The sequence below is a fragment of the Suncus etruscus genome, chromosome 5, assembly GCF_024139225.1.
Source record: "Suncus etruscus isolate mSunEtr1 chromosome 5, mSunEtr1.pri.cur, whole genome shotgun sequence".
In the NCBI taxonomy this organism is placed as follows: Eukaryota; Metazoa; Chordata; class Mammalia; order Eulipotyphla; family Soricidae; genus Suncus; species Suncus etruscus.
Genome location: NC_064852.1, coordinates 12,753,011 through 12,776,144, shown reverse-complemented (window position 1 = coordinate 12,776,144; position 23,134 = coordinate 12,753,011). Strand labels below are relative to the sequence as shown.

Genomic DNA, 23,134 nt, shown 5'->3' with positions numbered 1-23,134 from the left:
GTGTTGGAGTTCCACAGAAGAATTTTTTTCTTTTTTGTTTGTTTTGTTTTGGGGCTACCACCAGAGGCACTCGGGTGTAACTCCTGACTCTGTTCTCAGAAATCACTCCTGACAGGCTAGGGGACCATATGGGATGCTAGGGATCTAACTTCTGTTGACTACGTGTAAGGCAAACACCCTATACACTGTACTATTCAGCACCCCTCCGAAGAGTTTTAGTAACCCCCCCCCCAACACTCCAGCCTCTGCATAGCAGAATTATAGAAAGGGAGAACATGAAAAGTATAAGGACTATAGACTTGAATGGTCAACTAAGTGAAGCTTTATCCCAGACCTGTAGATGGAGAATAGATTTGAGACTCATTTCAGAAAGAGAAATGATAGGGCACACTGATGACAGTAATAGGACAAAGACTACTTGTTTTAGATTGGGACAGCAAATGGATATTGGTTTCAGTTAATAAAATGGAATGATCACCCAATAAACATGTTGATAAAGGAGAAAAGAGTAGATGTTGACTTACTTTTTGATAACTTGGAGAAGCCTAATGGAAAATCAGACAGAGTACCAAGACATACAAGGGCTAAGATAATACAGGGGTTGCCTTAAACACAGCTGACCTGGGTTTGATGCCCACCATCACATATGAACCTCCCAAGCCCTGCCAGGAGCAAGCCTTGGTACAAATTATCCCCCCAATAGACAGTTTAGATGTATCTGGAGATCAAGAGAGCTTTTTACTTAAAGACATACTTTGGGGGCCTGGAAATTAGTTTAAAAGGCTGGTGTGCATGGCATGGTCTCCCACGCACCACTGGGAGTGACCCCTGAGCATCATGCCAGGAGTAGCCTCTGAGCACAGCCAGGTGTGGCCAAAGACTAAACAAAACAAAACAGGTAAACTTTGAGGAATTAGCATAATATAGGTAGAAGGCCAAAGTTGAAAGAGAGAGAAAAGTCCACCTAAACACAAGCCAAGAGTAAGCCCTGAACTAGGTGCTGAAAGGAGGAAAAGTGATGTGCATGGTACCCTGTCAGTAACAGTATTATAAACCGCAGTGTCTTAAAAGGAGGAGTGGGGAGGATTTAAAAACATCATAAAACAGTGCCAGTCATAGAGGCAGGAGGGAAAGTGGGGGCATTGGTGAAGGGGAATGGACACTGGTGATGGGATTGGCCAGGAGCAATTTTTGAGTGCAGAGTCAGGAGTAGCCCCTGAGCGCCGCCGGGTGTGAGTCCCCACCCCTCAAGAAAGGGAAAAAAATAATATTAAATAAGCCCTAGGCATCATCAAAGAAAAAGAGGTTCAGGGACCACCCCCTAGGCTAGGGAATATTCAGGCATTCCATAAAACAAACTGAAACACTAGTGATCTAAGTAAAAGAAAAACCAAGAGAGTAATATTCTGGAAGCCAAGGGAAGAAAATGTATTAAAAAGGAAAGAGTGCTCGGGGAGAGGGTGTAGCTAGGGGGATGTTGGCCTGCTCAGGCCTCTCCCGGCCTTCACACCTTGCCCACACTCCCAGCCTGCGCCCACCATGGCTAAACCGTCCTCGCCCGTCTGGTGCCCGGCAGCCCCTCATCGAGTCGGAACTTTACTTCCTCATTGCCCACTACCTCTTGGCTGGCCCATATTGTAGAGCCACACAGGTGCTGGTGCAGGAGCTGGAGCAGTGCCAGCTGCTACCCAAGAGGCTGGACTGGGCAGGCAAGAGCATACCAGGAGCTTTGAGGAGTTGGTTCTGTCCAACAAACATGTGGCTCCTGACCACCTGCTGCCAATTTGCCAGCGCATCGGTCCCATGTTGAATAAAGGGATTCCACCCAGCATTTCCAGAGTCACTTCCTTCCTTGGTGCAGGGAGGCAGTCTCTGCTCCGTACAGCAAAGGGTACTTTACTTTGAAGAAGTGTCCCCTTTGTAGAACTAGTAATCGCACTAGTTGTGAAGCACTGTCAGCAATGCAGAAGAAAGGTGATCTGTGACGGATAAAGTTCTCCTCATTTAGCCTCGTGTTCAATAGGGCCTTCCTTTAAGATAAAAATTTACAATAAAAATGATAAGGTATAGATGTTAAGCTAAAGAGCTTCAGTTTTATTTTGAGATATGAGAAGTTTTATCAGTGTGAGTTCCTAACTCACATTTTGTAGCACTTAAGAATCCTTGTCTGGGGGCCGGAGAGATAGCATGGAGGTAGGGCGTTTACCTTGCATACAGAAGGACGGTGGTTCGAATTCCGGCATCCCATATGGTCTCCTGAGCATGCCAGGAGCGATTTCTGAGTGTAGAGCTAGGAGTAACCCCTGAGCACTGCGGGTGTGACCCCAAAACCAAAAAATAAAATATGGTAGAAATAAAACAAAAAAACACTTCAAGAGCGGTTTAGTACAAAAGCTTAATAAATAAATCTTTCTTCACCAATCCAAGCAGTAATATCCCAAAACATAGGTAGACATAAAGCTAAGGAATTGATCAGCAACTCTAGTACTGTACCTGACTAGTAGTGGAATGCAACAGGCCAGAGACATTCAAGAGTTAGATTACAACCACAACCCCCCTCTTAAAATTTTTTTTTTTCTGGGGCCGGAGAGATAGCATGGAAGTAAGGCATTTGCCTTTCATGCAGAAGGTCGTTGGTTCGAATCCTGGCATCTCATATGGTCCCCCGTGCCTGCCAGGAGCAATTTCTGAGCGTGGAGCCAGGAGTAACCCCTGAGCACTGCCGGGTGTGACCTAAAAACCACAAAAAAAAATATTATTTTTTCCAATTGAATCACTGTAAGTTACAAAGTTATTGATGGTGAAGTTTCAGTCATACACTGATCCAACACCCATCCATCCCTTCACCAGTGCACGTTTCTCATCACCAGTACCCAGTTTACCTCCTCAGCCATCCACTCCAGCCTGCTTCTATAGCAAACACTTTTCTTCTCTTTCTCTTTTTTTTCCTACCCCTTTTTTGAGATATTTTCTCCTTTCCCCTTTTCCTCTGGTAGTGGTGGTTGTGATGCTAGGCTGAATTCACTTGGTTGCAGGGTGTGCATACTTGGTGTGGTGTGTTAGATATATCCAGATATATTTTTCATAGGAACCTTGAACTTTAGAAATACATGGGGCTCTTTCTCATATGATGCTGTTTAGTCTTCCTCATAGGATATTTTCAGGAGAAATCATTGTGTTAATTTAACAGTTGGATATGCTGAGACAAAATAACCATGATTCAAAAGTTATGATAGCGGCTGGAGAGATAGCATGGAGGTAAGGTGTTTGCCTTTCATGCAGGGGGTCATCGGTTCAAATCCCGGCGTCCTATATGGTCCCCTGAGCACTGCCAGGTGTGACCCAAAAACCACACACAAAAAAAATGTTATAACAATTTAAACTTAAAACAAAAAAAGGGGGCCGGAGAGATAGCATGGAGGTAAGGCGTTTGCCTTTCATGCAGGAGGCCATTGGTTCGAGTCCCGGCGCCCCATATGGTCCCCCGTGCCTGCCAGGAGCAATTTCTGAGCCTGGAGCCAGGAATAACCCCTGAGCACTGCCGGGTGTGACCCAAAAAAAAAAAAAAAAAAAAAGACAAAAAAAATGAAAAATATAATTTAAACTTACTGAGAATTATATTAAGGACTTTAACAATCTAACTCTGTCTTGAGTCCTTAGCATAACAATTATAAGACAAGTACCATTGTTAATTCTACTTTACAGATGAGGAAACTGATGAAACATTATAGCCAGACATTATAGCTTTGAATTCAGTCTAACTTCTTTGTTTTGATTTTGGGCTACACCTGACTGCGCTCAGGGATTACTCCTGTGTGTTCAGGCATCATTCCTGGTGGTGTTCAGGGGATAAGAAGGAGAAACAGATTGATATGGAGTTGGCCATATGCTAGGCAAGCATCTAAATCCCTGTATTATTTCTCCAGCCTAGATAGTCTAACTGTATAATAGTGTAGCCTTTTAATCACTATATTGTATTGATTATAAATGTAATAATAGGGCTGGAGAGAGAGCACAGCGGTAGAGCGTTTGCCTTGCACACAGTCGATCCAGGATGGACGATGGTTCGAATTCTGCCATCCCATATGGTCCCCCGTGCCTGCCAGGAGCGGTTTCTGAGCCCAGAGCCAGAAGTATGCTCTGCGCTGCCAGGTGTGACTCCCCCCAAAAAATAAAACCCATAATAATTATGTAGTGATCATGTCACAGTATATGTAAATTAAGGTGTCACCTTAAAAGTATACAATATTGGTGACAGGGCAGTAATACAGTGGGTAGGGAGGGCAATTGGTTTGCACACGGCTGGCCCAGGTTTGATACCCAGCTTCTCACATGCGTCCCTGAGCACTGCCAGTAGTAGCCCCTAAGCATTACTTGAAATGGCTCCCAAACAAAAGGTTGGACAATGTTGTACATGAATTATATCTCAGTAAACTGGATGGAAATAAATATAACTATGAAAAATAGTAAACTTTGTGTATAGAAATAACCCTGAAGCCGGAAAGATAGCACAAAGGGTAGAGTGTTTGCCTTGCATGTGGTTGACCCAGATGGACCCAGGACCCAGGACTCAGGACCTATTCCCAGCATCCCATATGGTCCCCCGAACCTGCCAGGAGCGATTTCTGAGCGCACAGCCAGGAGTAACCCCCTGAGCTCCTGCCGGGTGTGGCCCAAAACCAAAAACAAAACAAAAAAAAACCTTAAGGAATTAGAGAGATAGTATAGTGGTAGGGCACTTACTTGCCTCACACATGGCCAACGTGGGTTCAGTCCTCAGCATTCCTTATGGTTCTTGGAATACCATCAGGAATAATTCCTGAGTGCAGAACCAGAAGCAAGCCCTGAGCACAGCTGGGTGTGATACCCAAGGCCTCGCAGATAAATAACATTATTTGGTGTTGGAAAGAGAGTACCCTGGTTTAGGTGCTTACCTTTCCTACAGCTAACTCAAGTTTGATCTCCAGCATCACATATGGTTCAAGCACCACCAGGAGTAAACCCAAAGCACAGCTGAGTGTGACCCAAACCCTGCCCCCAACACCCTTAATCACTGGATTGGACCAGAGTTCAGCAAACTTTGCATGCTGGAGGCTATTTGCCTCCCTAGCACTGGTGGCAGCAACTCTGAGCACTCACTGAGCAGGAAGTAGCATCTAAGCACCTCTAGTTATGACTTTAAAATGCTCTAATGTGCTCACACACAGAGACGCATCCCACTGTGTTTGGAGAAGGGGATTGAACCACATGCCTAGTGCTCCGATGGCTTCCTGGATCTGTATTCAGGGTTAAGTCCTAGAAAGGCTGGGAGAGCTCTGTGTGGTACTATGGCTTGTGGGGTGCCCAAAACGCTGGGTTTGTCCTACCTATACTCTCTCTCCATATTACTTTTTGATATGGAGTGAAGTGACTGCCTAAGATCATAAGTCTAGCTTTTAGTCCTACCAGTATTATATTAAACACTGCAAATACAGATGTAGAATGTGGGTTGTGGGTTCTTCTTGTATGTTCCAAAGTAGGAGGGAAAGCGCGTGTTCTCATAATTTAAGAACATTACATTAACTCAATAGGCAATAAAGCCTTATGTGAGATATCAACACCCACACTATAGGATGTAATGAGGCAACTGACTGGCAAAACTGAAAAAAAGACTGAGATGTTTAAGTTACTATACTAGTCAGTACTAATCCTTATGTGATCATACATGTTTTCAAAAATACATTAAAGGGGTCTGAATAATAGCACAGCTGTAGGGCGTTTGTGTTGAATGCAGATGACCTGGGATGGACCCAGGCTCCATTCTCCGTCTCCCATATAGTGCCCTGTGCCTACCAGGACCTATTTCTGAGCCCAAAGCCAGGAGTAACCCCTGAGCACTGCCGGCTGTGGCCCCCAAAAAACAAAAAATTAAAAAAAAATACATTAAAGCTGCCCCTAAGGTGGCAAACCTAGTTTGCATGGATTAAACATGTATAAGGAGAAGTAGGGTCTGCTCTGTACCACACTAGACTTTGAACATTATATTTTCATATGATTCTTTCAAAAAGGGAGGGTAGATGATCAATACAATAGGGGACCAGAAATCATAGATCGTGTAATTAGTTGCTGGGACTCGGGGTACTAAACTCCAAAGGCTGTAGAACCCTTGGGTGGAAAAATGAGAGTGGTTTGGTTTGTTGAGCTGACGACTCACATATTAAATCAATGCTTCTCAAATAGTGGGGTGCGCCCCCCCCCTGTGGAGGACGCTAGGCTCCATAAAGGGGGGGCGTGTTTGACCTCGGCAAACACTGTCATAATAAGCTAAGCCCTGTGTTTATGTCATTGTATATCTCTGGAGCTGAGAGTTGCTGTGTCCTGCTTCAAACCCTGCTTCGAAAAGCTATGCATTGCAAAACGTGCTCATTGTAGCCATTAATCCAGACATACCTCTGATTAAAAAATCAGCTAAATTATTTTATATTTTTTTGTTTTGCAGGTTAAATTTTAATATACTATTTACAGTCGTATGGGGCGGGGCAAAAATGTTTACTTCTTCCTAGGGGAGTATGACAGAAAATAATTGAGAAGCATCATATTAAATCAAGAACCATATGTTTGGGCCCAGAGAGATAGCACAGTGGCGTTTGCCTTGCAAGCAGCCGATCCAGGACCAAAGGTGGTTGGTTCGAATCCCAGTGTCCCAGATGGTCCCCTGTGCCTGCCAGGAGCTATTTCTGAGCAGACAGCCAGAAGTAACCCCTGAGCATCGCTGGGTGTGGCACCCCCCCAAAAAAAAGAACCATATGTTTTTGGGTTGTTTTTTTTGGTTTTGTTTTGTTTTGGTTTGGTTTGGTTTTGATCCCAATCCAGCTGTGCTCAGGGCATATTCCTGTTTCTGTGTTCAGAAAGCATTCCTAGTGGTGCTGGAAGGGGGGACCATATATAGTACTGGAGGTTGAACTGGACTAACAGCATGCAAAGCAGGCGTCTAGACCCCTGTCCTACCTGTGGCCCCAAGACCCCCTATGTTTTTATTTTAGGGAGTCATATTTTAATCTTTTAGAGCTGTCGCAGCTATTTTAACCCTTTTGAAGACCTGTGGAGTAACATTTCTTTTTCATTTCATCTCCCAGCCTTCATTACCACCATTACCAGAAAAACCAACAGTTCTGCTTTTCTAGCACAGAGCCATCCTACTGGTCATGCATTTCCAGTTTGATCACAAGCTCATGATCCCTGTGTCTCTTACAAAATCTTGAGAACAGAATTACATTGGCGAATGTCTTCCCAGTTCACTTTACAGTAGCCATTGTCTGTCTCTGTCCCAGTCATCTTGTTTAACAGCTGAAATCTAGCACCTCACAGACTGAGCAGTGACTGTTGTCAGAGAAAAGAGATTTGGTTGGTGTGAACTGAACCAGCAACACAAAAGAAATCTGATCTAGTACAGAGTCAGCCCTTGCCATACGATCTTGTTACTTACCTGCTGCCTTTCTACAGAGGTGTTCCAAGTCTATGCCACTCCAAAAGTGCATGCTCTTTTCTGCATCAAGGGCCGCCTCACCTCCCTCTCTTTGCCTTATATTCCCCACACCCAAAATACTTAAATAACTCCAGCACATATTCTGTTCCCTCTGGATGAAATTTCCCATGGCTTACTTCCACTACTCGGAAGCCCAGTTAAAGTTACATTCTTATCTTCTCCATCTAGCTTCAGAATCATTCACTTTTCATTTGTTCACTGTGTCTTCTCTTTCTAGTTAAAGGGTTGACTGGTCTGTATTAAATCATGGGACTGAAAGGTCGGTATTCGCCTCCTATTGTAATATGAACTACAGAGAAGAGAAGAGCTCTCAAATATTTATTCAGCAACAGATGTCAAGAACTGTTCTGAAGCAATAAGTAAATCAATGTTAATTTTTCCAACTTAAAAAATATTTGTTGTTTGTCTCTACTTTGTGCTAGGCAAATGCCCTACAGCTATGCTGTCACCTATCACTCTGGCCCCAGATACTTGTTTTTATATTTTTTTTCAAAGAAGACTTTGTAAACTCAACCCATTTTGTTTTCTTTTTGTTTGTTTTGATTGGTTGGTTGGTTGGTTGGGTATGGGCACACCCTGTTAAGCTTAGGAACGGACTTTGCTCTGCACTAAGGAATTACTCGTGGTGCTGCTTGAGGGACCATATGGGATGCTGGTGATCAAATTTAAGTCGACTGACTGCATGAGAGGCAAACTCCTTTCCCGCTATACCAGTAACTTCCCTTTCTTTTTAAAAAATATTTTGGAAAAAAAATTTTGGATTCATATATTTCAAATTAAAAAAAAATTTTTTTTTGTGGGGGCACATCAGGCAGGCTCAAGGCTAACAACCCCTGGTGGGCTTAGTGGACCCTATGGGATACCGAGCAGTGTGCAAGGCAAGCCAGCACCCTACCTGTTGGGTTATGATTCTAGGCTTTCTTGTTCATTTAAGGCAAACCATGGGGGAACAAAGTCTGTTAAGTGTGGGCAGCATTTTCCCTAAATTCATTTCTTGGAGCTTCATTTAGTTAAGATTTGTGACCCATTTCATCTTTTGCAGGCCCAAGTGGTTAATGATAATATTTTCCTTTGACTTTATTCAATCTTTTACTCAATAACCTGTAAGTGTAATTCTCAGAGTCCTTATTAATTATAATTAATCTTTTGAATTGCTCACATGTTTTCATTCAGCTAATTTGAAATGAGGAGATACAGTTGGTAGTCTCAGGGATCACTGCTGACAGTGCTCAGGGACCATATGTAATATGACTAGGGAACAAACTCGTGTCTCCACAAGTGCCTTGACCCTGGTACTGTCTTTCTGACCCATAACTGATGTTTTAAAAATATTCTAGAAACTTTTTTTTTTTTTTTTTTTTTTTTTTTTTTTTGGTTTTTGGGTCACACCTGGCAGTGCTCAGGGGTTATTCCTGGCTCCAGGCTCAGAAATTGCTCCTGGCAGGCACAGGGGACCATATGGGGCGCCGGGATTCGAACCGATGACCTCCTGCATGAAAGGCAAACGCCTTACCTCCATGCTATCTCTCCGGCCCCTAGAAACTTTTTTTTAATACTGTTATATATGCAAGTGAGGAGAAAGGGAATTTCTGTAGAGTAGAAATCCTCTGGGGTTTTTTGTTTGTTTTTGTTTTTTTTGGGGGTGGGTTTGGGCCACACCCAGCAGTGCTCAGGGGTTACTCCTAGCTAACTGCTCAGAAAAAGCTCCTGGCAGGCATCCTATTCTCAGACCCTTATTGGCCCACACAGCTGAGAATAACTGGTGGGGCTCCTGGAACATGTCTTGGAAGACCCCCATGCAAACAATCATAATTAATTTTTTATTATCGTCTGAGAAGTATATTGTTTTGATTCTGGATCTTTATTCTGTTAGGGTTATTTTGCATAGTATGAGATAGAATCAAGTTTCCCTTTTCATTTTTGATGGGAAGGGTCCTTGGGTCACACCTGACAGTGCTCAGTGCCTGCTCCTCGTTCTGTACTCAAGGGACCATATGTGGATTTGAATCCCTGAGCATGATGCAGGGCAAGCTTCATAGCCCCTGTACTGTGTCTCCAGCCCAAATTTTCATTTATTTCATATAGATACCCAACAACACTGTTCAACACTATTAATTAAAAGATTTGTGTGGGGGCCGGGAAGGTGGCGCTAGAGGTAAGGTGTCTGCCTTACAAGCGCTAGTGTAGGACGGACCGCGGTTCGATCCCCCGGCGTCCCATATGGTCTCCCCAAGCCAGGGGCGATTTCTGAGCTCATAGCCAGGAGTAACCCCTGAGCATCAAACGGGTGTGGCCCAAAAACCAAAAAAAAAAAAAAAAAAAAAAAGATTTGTGTGGGGCCGGAGAGATAACATGAAGGATGGTGTTTGCCTTGCATGCAGAAAGACAGTGGTTCGAATCCTGGCATCCCATATGGTCTCCCAAGCCTGCCAGGGGCGATTTCTGAGCATAGAGCCAGGAGGAACCCCTGAATGTTGCCGGGTATGACCCAAAACGCCCCCCCCCAATTGGGTTCTCCTCACTGCTTTGCAGTGCTGCCTTACTTATAAACATTTATATTCTTGGCTATATTGTAATAATTCTCAAGTCCATTCTCTTGGTGTATTGTCTATCCTTTAGCCATTAAAATGCACCTAATACGCTCTTTAAAATAAATCATCATGCATGTTTAATTAGGTCTTATTTTTTAAGTGTCTGCCAATTTTTTGAATTTTCATTATAGAACTAACTTTTCAGTTATATATAGAGGTGAAGTTTGTCTTATGCTTACATCCATACATTACAGTACACAAGAAACCATGTGGTGCTGGGGATCAAGCCTGGGGCTTAGCATGCAAAGCATATGATCCAGCCCTTTGATCATGGCACCTCAATTTTAAATTAAATTTTATTGAATCTTTAGACCTTGACTGTAATGATAACTGTAAGCATAGTATATCCCCCCATTTACTAAAATCCTTTCTCATCTTATCATAGAAATATTTATTTTTGGGAGGGTCACACCCCTGGCTATGCACTCAGAAATCGCGCCTGGCTTTGGGGACCTTATGGGGTACGCCAGGGGATCGAACCGCTATCAGTGCATGCAAGGAAAATGCCCTACCACTTGTGCCACTGCTCCAGCCCCAGAAATGTTTTATATTATATATTTTACTATTTCCCCTTAGAGATCTTGAATGTATATTGCCTTTATTGGGTTAAACCTTTATTAGACCTAAAATCTAGGTATTTAGTTTTTTTGGGGGGGCGGTGGCCAGCTCGTGGTACTTGGGTTACTCCTGGCTCTACACCCAGAAATGGCTCCTGGCAGGCTTGGGGGACCATATGGGATGCTGGGAATTGAACAGGTTCGTCCTTGATTGGCCATATGCAAGGCAAACGCCCTACCACTGTGCTATCTCTTGGCCCCCATATTTAGGTTTTTGGATGTTATTGTAAATAGCATCTTTCAAATTATTTTGTTTGTGAAAATAAAGTTATGGGCTAGAGCGATGGCACAGTGAGTGGTAGGGCATTTGCCCTACATGCAGCTGTCCCAGAACGGACTGTGATACGATTCCCCAGCATCCCATATGTTCCCCCAAGAAGCGATTTCTGAACAGATAGCCAGGAGTAACCCCTGACCATCACCAGTGTGGCTCAAAAAAAATTAAGTTTTAATTTGGGTGTATTTCTGTTTTACACTATTCCTAGAACTGCTAGTAATGTTGAAAGGCAGTATTGATGCTGTACTATCTTTGACTTAAGCTATCTACAAAGTGAGTTTGTTTGTTTGTTTGTTTTGGTTTTTTGGTCACACCCGGCGGTGCTCAGGGGTTACTCCTGGCTGTCTGCTCAGAAATAGCTCCTGGCAGGCACGGGGGACCATATGGGACACCGGGATTCGAACCAACCACCTTTGGTGCTGGATCGGCTGCTTGCAAGGCAAACGCCGCTGTGCTATCTCTCTGGGCCCATCTACAGAGTTATTTAAGTATCTTTTTTTTTTTTTTTTTTTTTTTTTTTTTGGTTTTTGGGCCACATCCGTTTGATGCTCAGGGGTTACTCCTGGCTATGCGCTCAGAAATCGCCCCTGGCTTGGGGGGACCATATACGCTAGTGCTTGCAAGGCAGACACCTTACCTCTAGCGCCACCTTCCCGGCCCCTTAAGTATCTAAAGCTTATTGCATAAGTATGAAATTTGGTATAGATTGTTTTCATAATAAGCAAAACTGTATTCTGTTCTCAGTTTGCTAAGAATTTAGTAATAATGGTAGTGGTACTAAAGTCTGTTAAAGATTCTTTAGAAAAGTAAAACACTGTGCTTAAGATGGTTGTTTTTTGCTTGTTTTGGTGTTAGCAACTGCTCCCATCTCATCCTAGCAGTGATGGGGAACCTTATGGTGCTGGGAATCAAACCCAGACCTCTTGAATGCAAAGCATGCAGTCCAGCAGATGAAGCTATCTCTCTAACTCCCTATTGCTGTTTTTGCAGATAAGAAACTACCTGTTCAGAAGTTTCAAATACCTATCATTTTTCAAACCCTCAGCTTTTCATTAACGCCTAGGGTTTTGTTGTGTTGTGTTATTTTGTTTTGGGTCCACAACCAACTGCTCAGGGTTTTACTCCTGGCTTTGAGCTCAGGAATCGCTCCTGGCAGTACTCTGGTGGCCATATGAATAAGATACTGGGAATTGAACCTGGATTGACTGAATTGCAAGGCAAGTGCTCTCTACCCACTATACTATTGTTCCAGCCTCATTTCTCAGGTTTGTTTTTTTCTGGTTTTTTTTTTGGCCACATCCAGCTGTTCTCATCCCACTCCTGGCTCTACACGCAGACAGAGAACACATCTGGTAGAATACAGGAAACTATTTGAGATGCCAAGAATTTTTTTTTTTTTTTTTTGGTTTTTGGGCCACACCCGGCGGTGCTCAGGGGTTACTCCTGGCTGTCTGCTCAGAAATAGCTCCTGGCAGGCACGGGGGACCATATGGGACACCGGGATTCGAACCAACCACCTTTGGTCCTGGATCGGCTGCTTGCAAGGCAAACGCCGCTGTGCTATCTCTCCGGGCCCAGATGCCAAGAATTAAACCCAGGTCACCATTTACAAGACTTACCCTGTAGTGCAGGGGTGGCGAACAGGATTTTTACCCTCACTCAAAATGGCAGGATGCAATATGTATTTAATAGATCATTGATAAAATCATATGCTTTTGTGTGAGTTTGTCTGTTTTGGCAGGTCACTGCATGGTGTGGTTCTCTGACTCTCACAGTTTAAAATTTTGGCTCTTTGTGTCGAACTTATTCGCCACCCCTGCTGTAGTGTCTCTCCAGGCCCCTCATTTTGTGGAGTAATATAGATTAAGAACAAAGAATTAATAGATAAAAAGTATTAAATGAGGAAAGGTTTATAAGCATTTCTTTTGTGTTTTATTCACTTGTTAGAAATTTCTGTCGGGGCCGGGCGGTGGCGCTAGAGGTAAGGTGCCTGCCTTGCCTGCGCTAGCCTTGGACGACCGCAGTTCGATCCCCCGGTTTCCCATATGGTCCCCCAAGCCAGGACAACTTCTGAGCGCATAGCCAGGAGTAACTCCTGAGCATTACCGGGTGTGGCCCAAAAACGCAAAAAAAAAAAAAAAAAAAAAGCAAAGAAAAAAGAAATTTCTGTCAAAGTAATCAGTGTGGAATTCCAATGAGGCTTATAACTAGTTATTGATAATGATATTGTGCATATTAAATAGACTAAAGTAGGTGAGGGGGCGCTAGAGGTAAGGTGTCTTGCAAGCGCTAGTCCCATATGGTCCCCCCAAGCCAGGGGCAATTTCTGAGCGCTTAGCCAGAAGCATCAAACAGGTGTGGCTGAAAAACCAAAAAAAAAAAAAAAAGACTAAAGTATCTGGCCTAAATAAGAGTCAAACACAACTATTTTCAGAATGCAAATGCTTGTATCAGATTGGAGTTCTAACTTGCCTAAGGCCATACTCTGTTTAAGGTTCCATTTTAAGCATGGAAATGAAAGCAATATTGAAAATGAAAGGAAAGGAAGGTAGGAGAAATAACCAGTATACTAGGTGGAAATCCTAGGTACTCAAAGATTTCAATGGACTGTCATGATATATAGAATTTATACATACAGGCCAGAGCGATAGCATAGTGGGTAGGGCATTTGCCTTGCACATGGCCCACTGGATTTGTTCACCCAACATCCCATATGGTCCTCCAAGCCTGCCAGGAATGATTTCTGGGTGCAGAGTCAGGAGTAACCCCTGAGCTTGTTCGGTGTGGCCCAAAACACAAAAACAAAAAGAATTTAGACATAAATATAAAATTGGCCATAGACTAATATAAATGCCCTAGCTTTGGGTTTAATATTCACCTTCCCAAGAATGGACTAAGAAAGGTATGAGTTCATGGCATATATAATAATATTTTAGATTTTATTTAATGTATCAGGGGCCACCAAAGTGCTCAGAGCTTGGGAGATCACATGGGATCTGGGGATCGAACGTGGGTTGTCTGTAAATGCCCTACTCAGTATGTTATTGCTCAGGCCCCAATAGTTCAGATTTTAAATGTCTGTGAATAATTAAATGTGGGGAGATTGAAATTTAGAACAGAAAGGTCTTAGACTTTATTATTATTTTATTTTTAATTTTGGGACCACACCTAGCGGTGCTCAGGGGTTACTCCTGGCTCTGCACTCAGAAATTGCTCCTTGCTCAGGGTACCATATGGGATGTCGAGATCAAACTACACCGTCCTGGGTCAGCCGCATGCGAGGCAAATGCCCTACTGCTGTGCTACCACTTTGACCCCCATAGGGCCTTAGATTTTAATTTCAAATTCACTCATATAACTAAGATTATATATATATTTTTAAGCTTTGGTTACCCTTTCTGTTTTATATTGTTCTTTTGGACCACATCCACTAGTGCTCAGCCTTATTCCTGGCTCTGTTCTCATGGATCACTCCTCAGGGGTGCCAGGAACTGAACTCAGGTTGGCTGTGTGCAAGGCTCTATTATCCAGCCCCAGATATGTCTGTTTCTAAGCCTTTGCTGGAAATTTAATATCCCAGGTTCTGTAAAGGATCATGATCTCTCAGTCTTTTGTAATGAAAAACAGTACATGTGAAATCTTCTTGAACAATGCATAGTTCATAATTGATACCCCTGAGTGTTCTTTGCTTTATCTATAAGGTAGAAGAAATAATCTTTACCCCTGCCTGGTAGAAATGACATAGTGAATTTAAACATGTTTTAAATATCCTTCAAGTTCCAGTGGTGTTTAGGGGCTCCTCCTAGTTGGGGAGAACATGTGACACCTGCATGCGGAGTATACCCTCCAGCCCTTGAGCCACCTCTCTGCCTTCTATGAAGTTCTGTGTAATAGGAAGTGAGCGATCCATATCTGACTTCTGGCTGGGCTCCAAGAGGGAGATTGGCCTTTATATATTTTTTTTTTCAATGGCTTTGGTTTAAATGGGCAAGGTCCTGAATTATATGGAAAAGGATAGATAGATTTGGGGCTGGATAATACAATGGGTAGGATGCTCGCCTTATAGCTGGCACTCTAGTCTTTTTTTTTTTTTTTTGGTGTTTAGGCCACACCCAGTGACACTCAGGGGTTATTACTATGTGCTCAGAAATTGCTCCTGGCTTGGGGGACCATATGGGACGCCGGGGATCTAACCGAGATCCGTCCGTGTGCAAGGAAACACCATACTGCTGCACCATCTCTCTGGCCCTAGCACTCTAGTCTTGATCTGACTTTTTTTCTTTTGGTTTTTGGGCCATACCCAGCAGCACTCAGGGGTTTACTCGGGCTCTCTGTTCAGAAATCGCTCCTGGCAGGCATGAGGGACCATATGGGATGCCGGGATTCGAACCAACATCAGTCCTGCGTTGGCCGCATGCAAGACAAGCCCTACCACTGTGCTATCTCTCCAGCCCCTTGTTCAGACTCTTTGATGGAAGATTCTTGTACCTGCTAGACAGTCTGACACCTGGTTCAGCAGAGTGCTTTTTGTCATGTGCTTATTGTTTGGTCCTGAGTAAATGGAATGTGAAGGAAGCAGAAGCACAGAACTGAGTTCCTGCCTGAATTTCCCCTTCAACTAACTTGTTTGTGGCTAGATAGTGATTTCCCTGACCACAACGGTTACGGGGACTACCCTTGGACTTGACTAGTCGTTCTATGGGAATGTAAAGCTTACGCCAGAAAATGTGCAATTGCTTATGTTGTTATGCTGGGTATCAAGCCCAGGACCTCACACATGCAAGGCAAATGCTCTCCTGCCCACGTGCATCCCCACCTCATGCCACCCAGCCAGGACTTTGAGTCACTGCTGTTCTGTGCCTAAACTTGTGCTCTGCCTGTCTGCTGGATTGCCAGCTGACTGACTTAGATTGATTTAAGTTTCACTTTGCTATTCAGTTGCAGCTGTCATGTATGACTCTGTGCCATGTGAGGGGCACTTACTGTCTTGTCACTAATCTTTACCACCCTCTCTTGGCATAGAAGTGATGGTGCTGGGACTGAGGAAAGTAAAGAAAAGGGAGGGGTCAGAGAGATCTCCAAGACTGCTGTCTTGGATACTGATTCTGGTGATGATGGAAAGAAACCCATGGGAAGAGCAGTAGTTGTCACTCTTTTTTTTTTTTTTTTTTGGTTTTTGGCCCACACCCGGTGCGCTCAGGGGTTCCTCCTGGCTGTCTACTCAGACATAGCTCCTGGCAGGCACGGGGGACCATATGGGATGCCGGGATTCGAACCACCATCCTTCTGCATGAAAGGCAAACGCCTTACCTCCATGCTATCTCTCTGGCCTCTAGTAGTTGTCACTCTTAAGAGATGCTGTATTTGTGTTATCTTCCCGTAGAATCTGTTCCTTGGACAAGCTCTGTGAAGAGGAGGATGAAATTCTCGATCTCCCCAGAGTGGAGTTGCTTGTTTTAGAATTTCAGGTTTATTTAACACCAGAAGGCTCAACTAGCACCAGCCCTGCCAATAAATCCTCAGATAATAACAACTTCCATCCTTGTGGGATACAACAGTGATCACAATTAGACCAATTTATTGATCTAAGTTTTGATAATGACATTTATTTTTATGTTGTAACAAACAATATGAAGCAAATTTGTTAGTGCCTGCTAAGGATGCAGGCTGGAATAATGGGCTGGGAAACAGGATATTGGTGGATAGAAGGTCACTCCAGAGTGGTGGGGTTGGTGTGAGTACATTTATTGCCTGAAACAACTGTGTTATGAACAAGTTGGTAAATCATGGTGCTATAAAGAGAAGTTAAAAATATATATGAAATAGGGCGGTGGCGCAGAGCAGTAAGGTGTCTCTGCCTTGCCTGTGCTAGCCTAGGATGGATCACGGTTTGATCCCCCAGCATCCCATATGATCCCCTGAGCCAGGAGCAATTTCTGAGCACATAGCCAGGAGTAGCCCCTGAGTGTCACAGGGTGTGGCCCCCCAAAAAGCAAAAAAAAAAATTATTTATTTATTTATTTATACATACATACATACATATATATATATATATATACACACACACACACACACACACACACACACACACACACACACACACACACACACACACACACACACATATATATACAGCCATTATTTCTATCGGATTTTAACTTGAACGAATATGTTCAGTTTCTGTTCCAGATGATCGGGCCGAGCAACGAACCTGCCTCATTTGTGGGGACCGCGCCACAGGCTTGCACTATGGAATCATCTCCTGTGAGGGCTGCAAAGGGTTTTTCAAGAGGAGCATTTGCAACAAGCGGGTATATCGATGCAGTCGCGACAAGAACTGTGTCATGTCTCGGAAGCAGAGGAACAGGTGCCAGTATTGCCGCCTTCTCAAATGCCTCCAGATGGGGATGAATCGGAAGGGTGAGTAGTTCTTGGAGCCCGACTGCCGCACCTCTGCTTCATTTTGCCTTTCATGTCGGCAATTTATAATAATTATTCCCTAAGCCTGCGCTAACTGCCAGCCTTTATACTCTGTACTCACAACCCCAAAAGTGGGTCTGTCACAGTTTCTGATAAGTGATATCTTCATAGAGTGGGGAGAAAGCCTGGTGAGTTGTTAAGACTGCTGGGAGAGTAAATGCACACGCCCATGCAGCAAGACCCCAATTAGCAATCAGATCAGGTTTGGAAAGAGAGTTCAGTGGGCTGAGTGCATACTCAAAATACAGGAGCCTCAGTTGCAACTCCCTGTTCTGCATAGTTCCTCAGATATTGCTGGTAGCAACCCCAAAGCAATTAGTCTGGAGTAGTTCCTAAGTACCACCAGGTATGATCCCAAAACCAAAAGAAAAATCTGGGCCTGAAATTACTATATCTCATCAAAGTCATTAGAAGGAATTTTTAGATGATAAATCAGGAGTGCATTGCATTTCCTGATATGACCAGAAATATGGGGCCTCAGCGATATCACATAGTGGGAAGGGCATTTGCCTTATATGTGGCCACTCTGGGTTTGATCCCAGCATCCCATATGGTCCCCCAAATCTGCCAGGAGTGATTTCTGAGCGCAGAAATACGAAGACAGATTTGGATGCTTAGGGTGGGAAAAGCAAAAAAAAAAAAAAAATATATATATATATATATATATATATATATATATATATATATATGCCTGCAACAGATTTTTTTTTTTTTGGTTTTTGGTTTTTGGACCACACCCGGCGGTGCTCAGGAGTTACTCCTGGCTGTCTGCTCAGAAATAGCTCCTGGCAGGCACTGGGGACCATATGGGACACCGGGATTCGAACCAACCACCTTAGGTCCTAGATTGGCTGCTTGCAAGGCAAACACCTCTGTGCTATCTCTCCGGGCCCAGATTTTTAACAGTACAAAGGAAAGACAGAATCTAATGGAGAGGGAAAATATGGCACCGATGTGAATATATGAAAACTCAGAGATACTGGTAACATGCTGGGTATTGGGCAACACTGGAAATCGAAGATTTAGATTAAAATTGATGGCACTACTGGGAGAAAGTCAGATTCAGAAAGCAGCATGGAGCAAAACACAGACTTTGAGATACTCCCAAATTGAAGATATAGGATTGGAGCTAAGGTATAAAGTCCTGCCTGCAATTAAATTTGTGGAGGTGTGGAGATAATGGCAGGATTAGAGTTTTATTCAAGGGTACACTGCAAAGAGAGAATTTTGATACCATGAAGAAAATAAAAAAAAAAGAGGGTCGGGCCATTGCCAGAACCTTGGAGACTGGTGGAAAGTCTAGAGTAGTGCAGGTGGTTCAGGAGAAGCCGTAGAGTGGTGGAGACGGCAGGTAGACAGACCAGCTCTGCAGCTGGCAGTTTGCTTTATGTCTCTGATGTTTTACCCTGGGACCTTGGGGCTGGAGCAGTGGCACAGCGGTAGGGCGTTTGCCTTGCACCCAGCTAACCTAGGACGGACCAAGTTTCGATCCCCATATGGTCCTCCAAGCCGGGAGCGATTTCTGAGCGCATAGGCAGGAGTAACCCCTGAGTGTCACCTGGTGTGGCCCAAAACAAAAAACAAACAGTCTTACCTTAACACCTAAGGGGGTTCAGTGATTAAGGCACCTGACTTGCGTGCAACCTCCAGTCTCCAGGCATCTTCATGTGCAGCCTTGGAAGCCCCTTGGCATTGCCAGTGATGCCAGTTTGTTTCTGGCCCTAATAGCACTTGTGCCTTGTATGTTTAACTTGCTGACCATTTGCCCCTGACAATCACCTGGAGGGGTCCCCAGCCTTCTGAGCCATGAAAGCCTGCCCCCTCACTCTTCCACCGAACATACCGTATTTGCCGGCATGTAAGACGACCCCCTAATTTTGCAGTTAAAACATAGGTTTAGGCCTATATTCGCTGTATCAGACAGAACGTTCCTGTGCTGCAACTGTATGTACCACAGTGAGCCAATCACAACAAGCAAAGATTCCAAGGTTCTACTGTAAGACTTCCTCTCTGACTCTGGCCAATCTGAGCAGGCTTTTTACAGTGTAGATTTGGGTCCAGAACATTGTCTAATTTGCATGCGTCAAAAGCCTGCTTGTTTTGGCTGAGTTAGAAAGGCGGTCCAAGCAGCCTGGCAGTGATTGGTGCAGGATCGAGTTGGAAAATTCGTTTTGTAGCAATATTTAGACAATTTTCGTTTAGCGACATATTGAAACAATTTTTGGAATATACTCAGCATATAAGACGACCCCCGATTTTCGGTTGACTTTTTTTTAATTAATGCTTTACCTTTCAGAATTTTTTTTAAATAATATATTTCTTTAAGCACTAGGATCACAAATATGTTTGTAGTTGGGTTTCATTTATACAAAAGAACACTCCCCTTCATCACTGTAACCTTCCCAACCACCCCATCTTCCTCCGCCCCCCCTCTCCCACCTGTCTCCGATACTGGCATTCTATTTCTCTCACTACCATTGTCATGATAGTTGTTAGTATAGTTAGTTATTTCTTTTCTTTTCTTTTTTCATTTTGTTTTTGGATTACACCCGGCAGCGCTCAGGTTAGTCCTGGCTCTAGGCTCAGAAATCGCTCCTGCCAGGCTCGGGGGACCATATGGGATGCCGGGATTCGAACCACCGTCCTTGTGCATGCAAGGCAAACGCTCTACCTCTATGCTATCTCTCTGGCCCCCTTATTTTTCTTAAATCCCACAGATGAGTGAGAGTATTCTGTGTCTGTCTCTCTCCTTCTGACTTATTTCACTCAGCATAATAGTTTCCATGTCCATCCATGTATAGGAAAATTTCATGATTTCATTTTTCCTGATGGCTATATAGTATTGCATTGTGTATATGTACCACAACTTCTTTAGCCACTCATCTGTTATCAGGCATCTGGGTTGTTTCCAAACTCTGGCTATTGTAAATAACATTGCAATGAATATAAGTGTGCACAGCACATTTTTGTATTGTTTTTATGTGGAATCATAAGTTATATAGAAGAACATGTAAACACTATATGACATTGAGACTAAAGGCATCTTCAAGGAAGAAACATCAATTTCCAAATAAGTGGAAGCAGAGGTAAACAAATGGGACTATATTAAGCTAAGAAGCTTCTGCACTTCAAAGGAGATAGTGACTAGGATACAATGGCCACCCACAGAATGGGAGAAACTATTCACCCAATACCCATCAGATAAGGGGCTAATATCTAAGCTATACAAGGTACTGACAGAACTTAACAGGAAAAAAACTTCTACCCCCATCAAAAATGGAGACGAAATGAACAAATACACTTCCTAAAAGAAAAAATACAGATGGCAAAAAGGCACGTGAGAAAATGTTCCACATCAGTAATAATCAGGGAGATGCAAATTAAAACAACAGTGAGGTACTATCTTATGCCACACATCACAGAGAACAAGAACAATCAGTGCTGGAGGGGTGTGGGGAGAAAGGAACTCTCACTGCTGGTGGGAATGCCCTCTAGTCTAGTCCTTATGGAAAACAATATGGAGATTCCTCAAAAAACTGGAAATTGGGGCCAGAGAGATAGCACAGCAGTTGGGCGGTTGCCTTGCACGCAGATGATTCTAACAAATGGTGGTTTGAATCCTGGCATTTCATATGGTCCCCTGTGCCTGCCAGGAGCAATTTCTGAGTACAGAGCCAAAAGTAACCCCTGAACTGGGTGTAGCCCAAAAACCAAAAACAAATAAACAGAAAACCAACCAGTAAGGTATTAGACCTATGTAATTAACAGTACTGGTAGGTTTACAAATTTATAAACTGTTTATATAGGTTTTGTAGCATTCATGATTGCAGACATCCACTATACTTCAAGCTGCATTTAAAAAATGGTTTTTGGAAGGAGACGCATACCAAGTGGATACCTGGCCACAGTTGCTGGTGCAGGAAGAGGCATTTGGTGGTGCCAGGCATGTGTTTGACATATTGAGCCACATCTCTATCCTCACATGTATAACTTTTGCATGTGGAACACACCCCCAACCTCACTGTGTGTGAGTATGAGAGAGAGAGAGAGAGAGAGAGAGAGAGAGAGAGAGAGAGAGTATGTGTGTGTGTGTGTGTGTGTGTGTGTGTGTGTGTGTGTGTGTGTGTGTGTGTGTGTAAGAGTTAAAATAGATGTTACAGTAGATCTATATCTACCAGTACTGTACTGGTGGTTATGTTGACAGTTAATAATTGTTATGTTATCAGTCAGGACTTGTACCTTGCCACAGACAAGTTGCTCTTTTTTGTTTTCCACATGCATGACGGGATGTCTTTAACATTTTCTAAATGAGAAGCCTGGAATATGGAATTCAACTGTTAGCAACTTAGTCCTTGTCTTTCCCCCTATGTTCTCATGTAAGGCGTATTGCCTTATCTGTCAAAGCATATTTTTGGGTTCTTTTTTTTTTGAGGGGGGCCCACACTCGTTTGACGCTCAGGGGTTACTCCTGGCTAAGCACTCAGAAATTGTCCCTGGCTTGGGGGGACCATATGGGATGCCGGGGGTTCGAACCGCGGTCCTTCCTTGGCTAGAGCTTGCAAGGCAGACACCTTACCTCTAGCGCCACCTCACCGGCCCTATCAAAGCATATTTTATAGATTGCCTTCTCTCTGATGAATCATCCAGATTATCCACAGGTGTTGGAATTGGTGTTGGAGGTTTCAGTAAATTCAGTTATTTCTGGAAGAAAAGGGTGTCTGCCACATAACCTCTGCCAAAGACAGGAGAAGATACAAGGTGGACTTGGTGGGATAGAAAGCTACCCATCAGGTCTATTTTCTTGGCAGTTAGGCTGGTGAAAAGTGCCTCTCAGAGAGAAATTCTGCCATCTTCTGGTTGAACTGAGAAAGCAGAATTAAATTTGCTGTTGGCATTAAAATGTTTTTGAATGATAAAACTATATTAAATAACTATATGACTATTAAATATTTAAATATGTTATATTAAATGGTATTAAATGGCTATATAAAATATAATTTATGGAATTCATACTTTGTGTGAATATATTTGAAATATGTAGCTGAATAGAATATAATTTAATTCTATATAGAATAGTTATAACTAGTCTTTGTTTTGTTTTGGTCACACCCGGCGAGATCAGGGGTTACTCCTGGCTCTACGCTCAGAAATCGCTCCTGGCAGGCTTGGGGACCATAATGGATGCCGGGATTCGAACCACTGTCCTTCTGCATGCAAGGCAAACACCTTACCTCTAAGCTATCTCTCCAGCCCCTATAGTTTTATAGCTAATGTGTCCAACACATAATTCTATGCATTTGTCAAAACCTTCACTTTTACTTTTCAAGCAAACTAGTATGTGGAGGGGGAGGCAAAATGGATTGCAAACTGTGACAAATCCATTGATACTAGAAATAAATCCCACAAACATGCTTGCAGGGAAAGAAGAGGGAAGAAGGGAAGGCTCTGACCTTGGAAAACAGTGTTTTGACTGTGTTGTTAGACTGAAGACAAAAAGAACCACATACAAAGCACTCTGTTTGTAAATGCATTTCTCTCAAGGCTATAGGTTAGGAATTCTGTCACTGTATTTGTATACTAGAGTTGAGCAAACAAGTAAATATATTGCAGATAATGACAGACAAGTTTCTTTGCATCAGAGAAA

The 23,134-nt window shown here is 43.3% G+C and overlaps 1 protein-coding gene and 1 pseudogene across 1 annotated transcript in view; both read left to right on the top strand.

Annotated features, from left to right (window-relative positions):
- The first annotated feature begins 1,474 nt into the window (after window positions 1–1,474).
- LOC126009405 (bromodomain and WD repeat-containing protein 1-like) lies at window positions 1,475–1,905 on the top strand (annotated as a pseudogene).
- A 15,278-nt stretch (window positions 1,906–17,183) lies between these two features.
- NR6A1 (nuclear receptor subfamily 6 group A member 1) overlaps window positions 17,184–23,134 on the top strand; it is a gene marked incomplete at its 5' end in the record, with an annotated part of 47,833 nt that continues 41,882 nt past the window's right edge. The window contains one exon of the mRNA XM_049774217.1: window positions 17,184–17,430. Coding sequence (XP_049630174.1) covers window positions 17,184–17,430 — 247 coding nt within the window. The remainder of the gene's footprint in view (window positions 17,431–23,134) is intronic.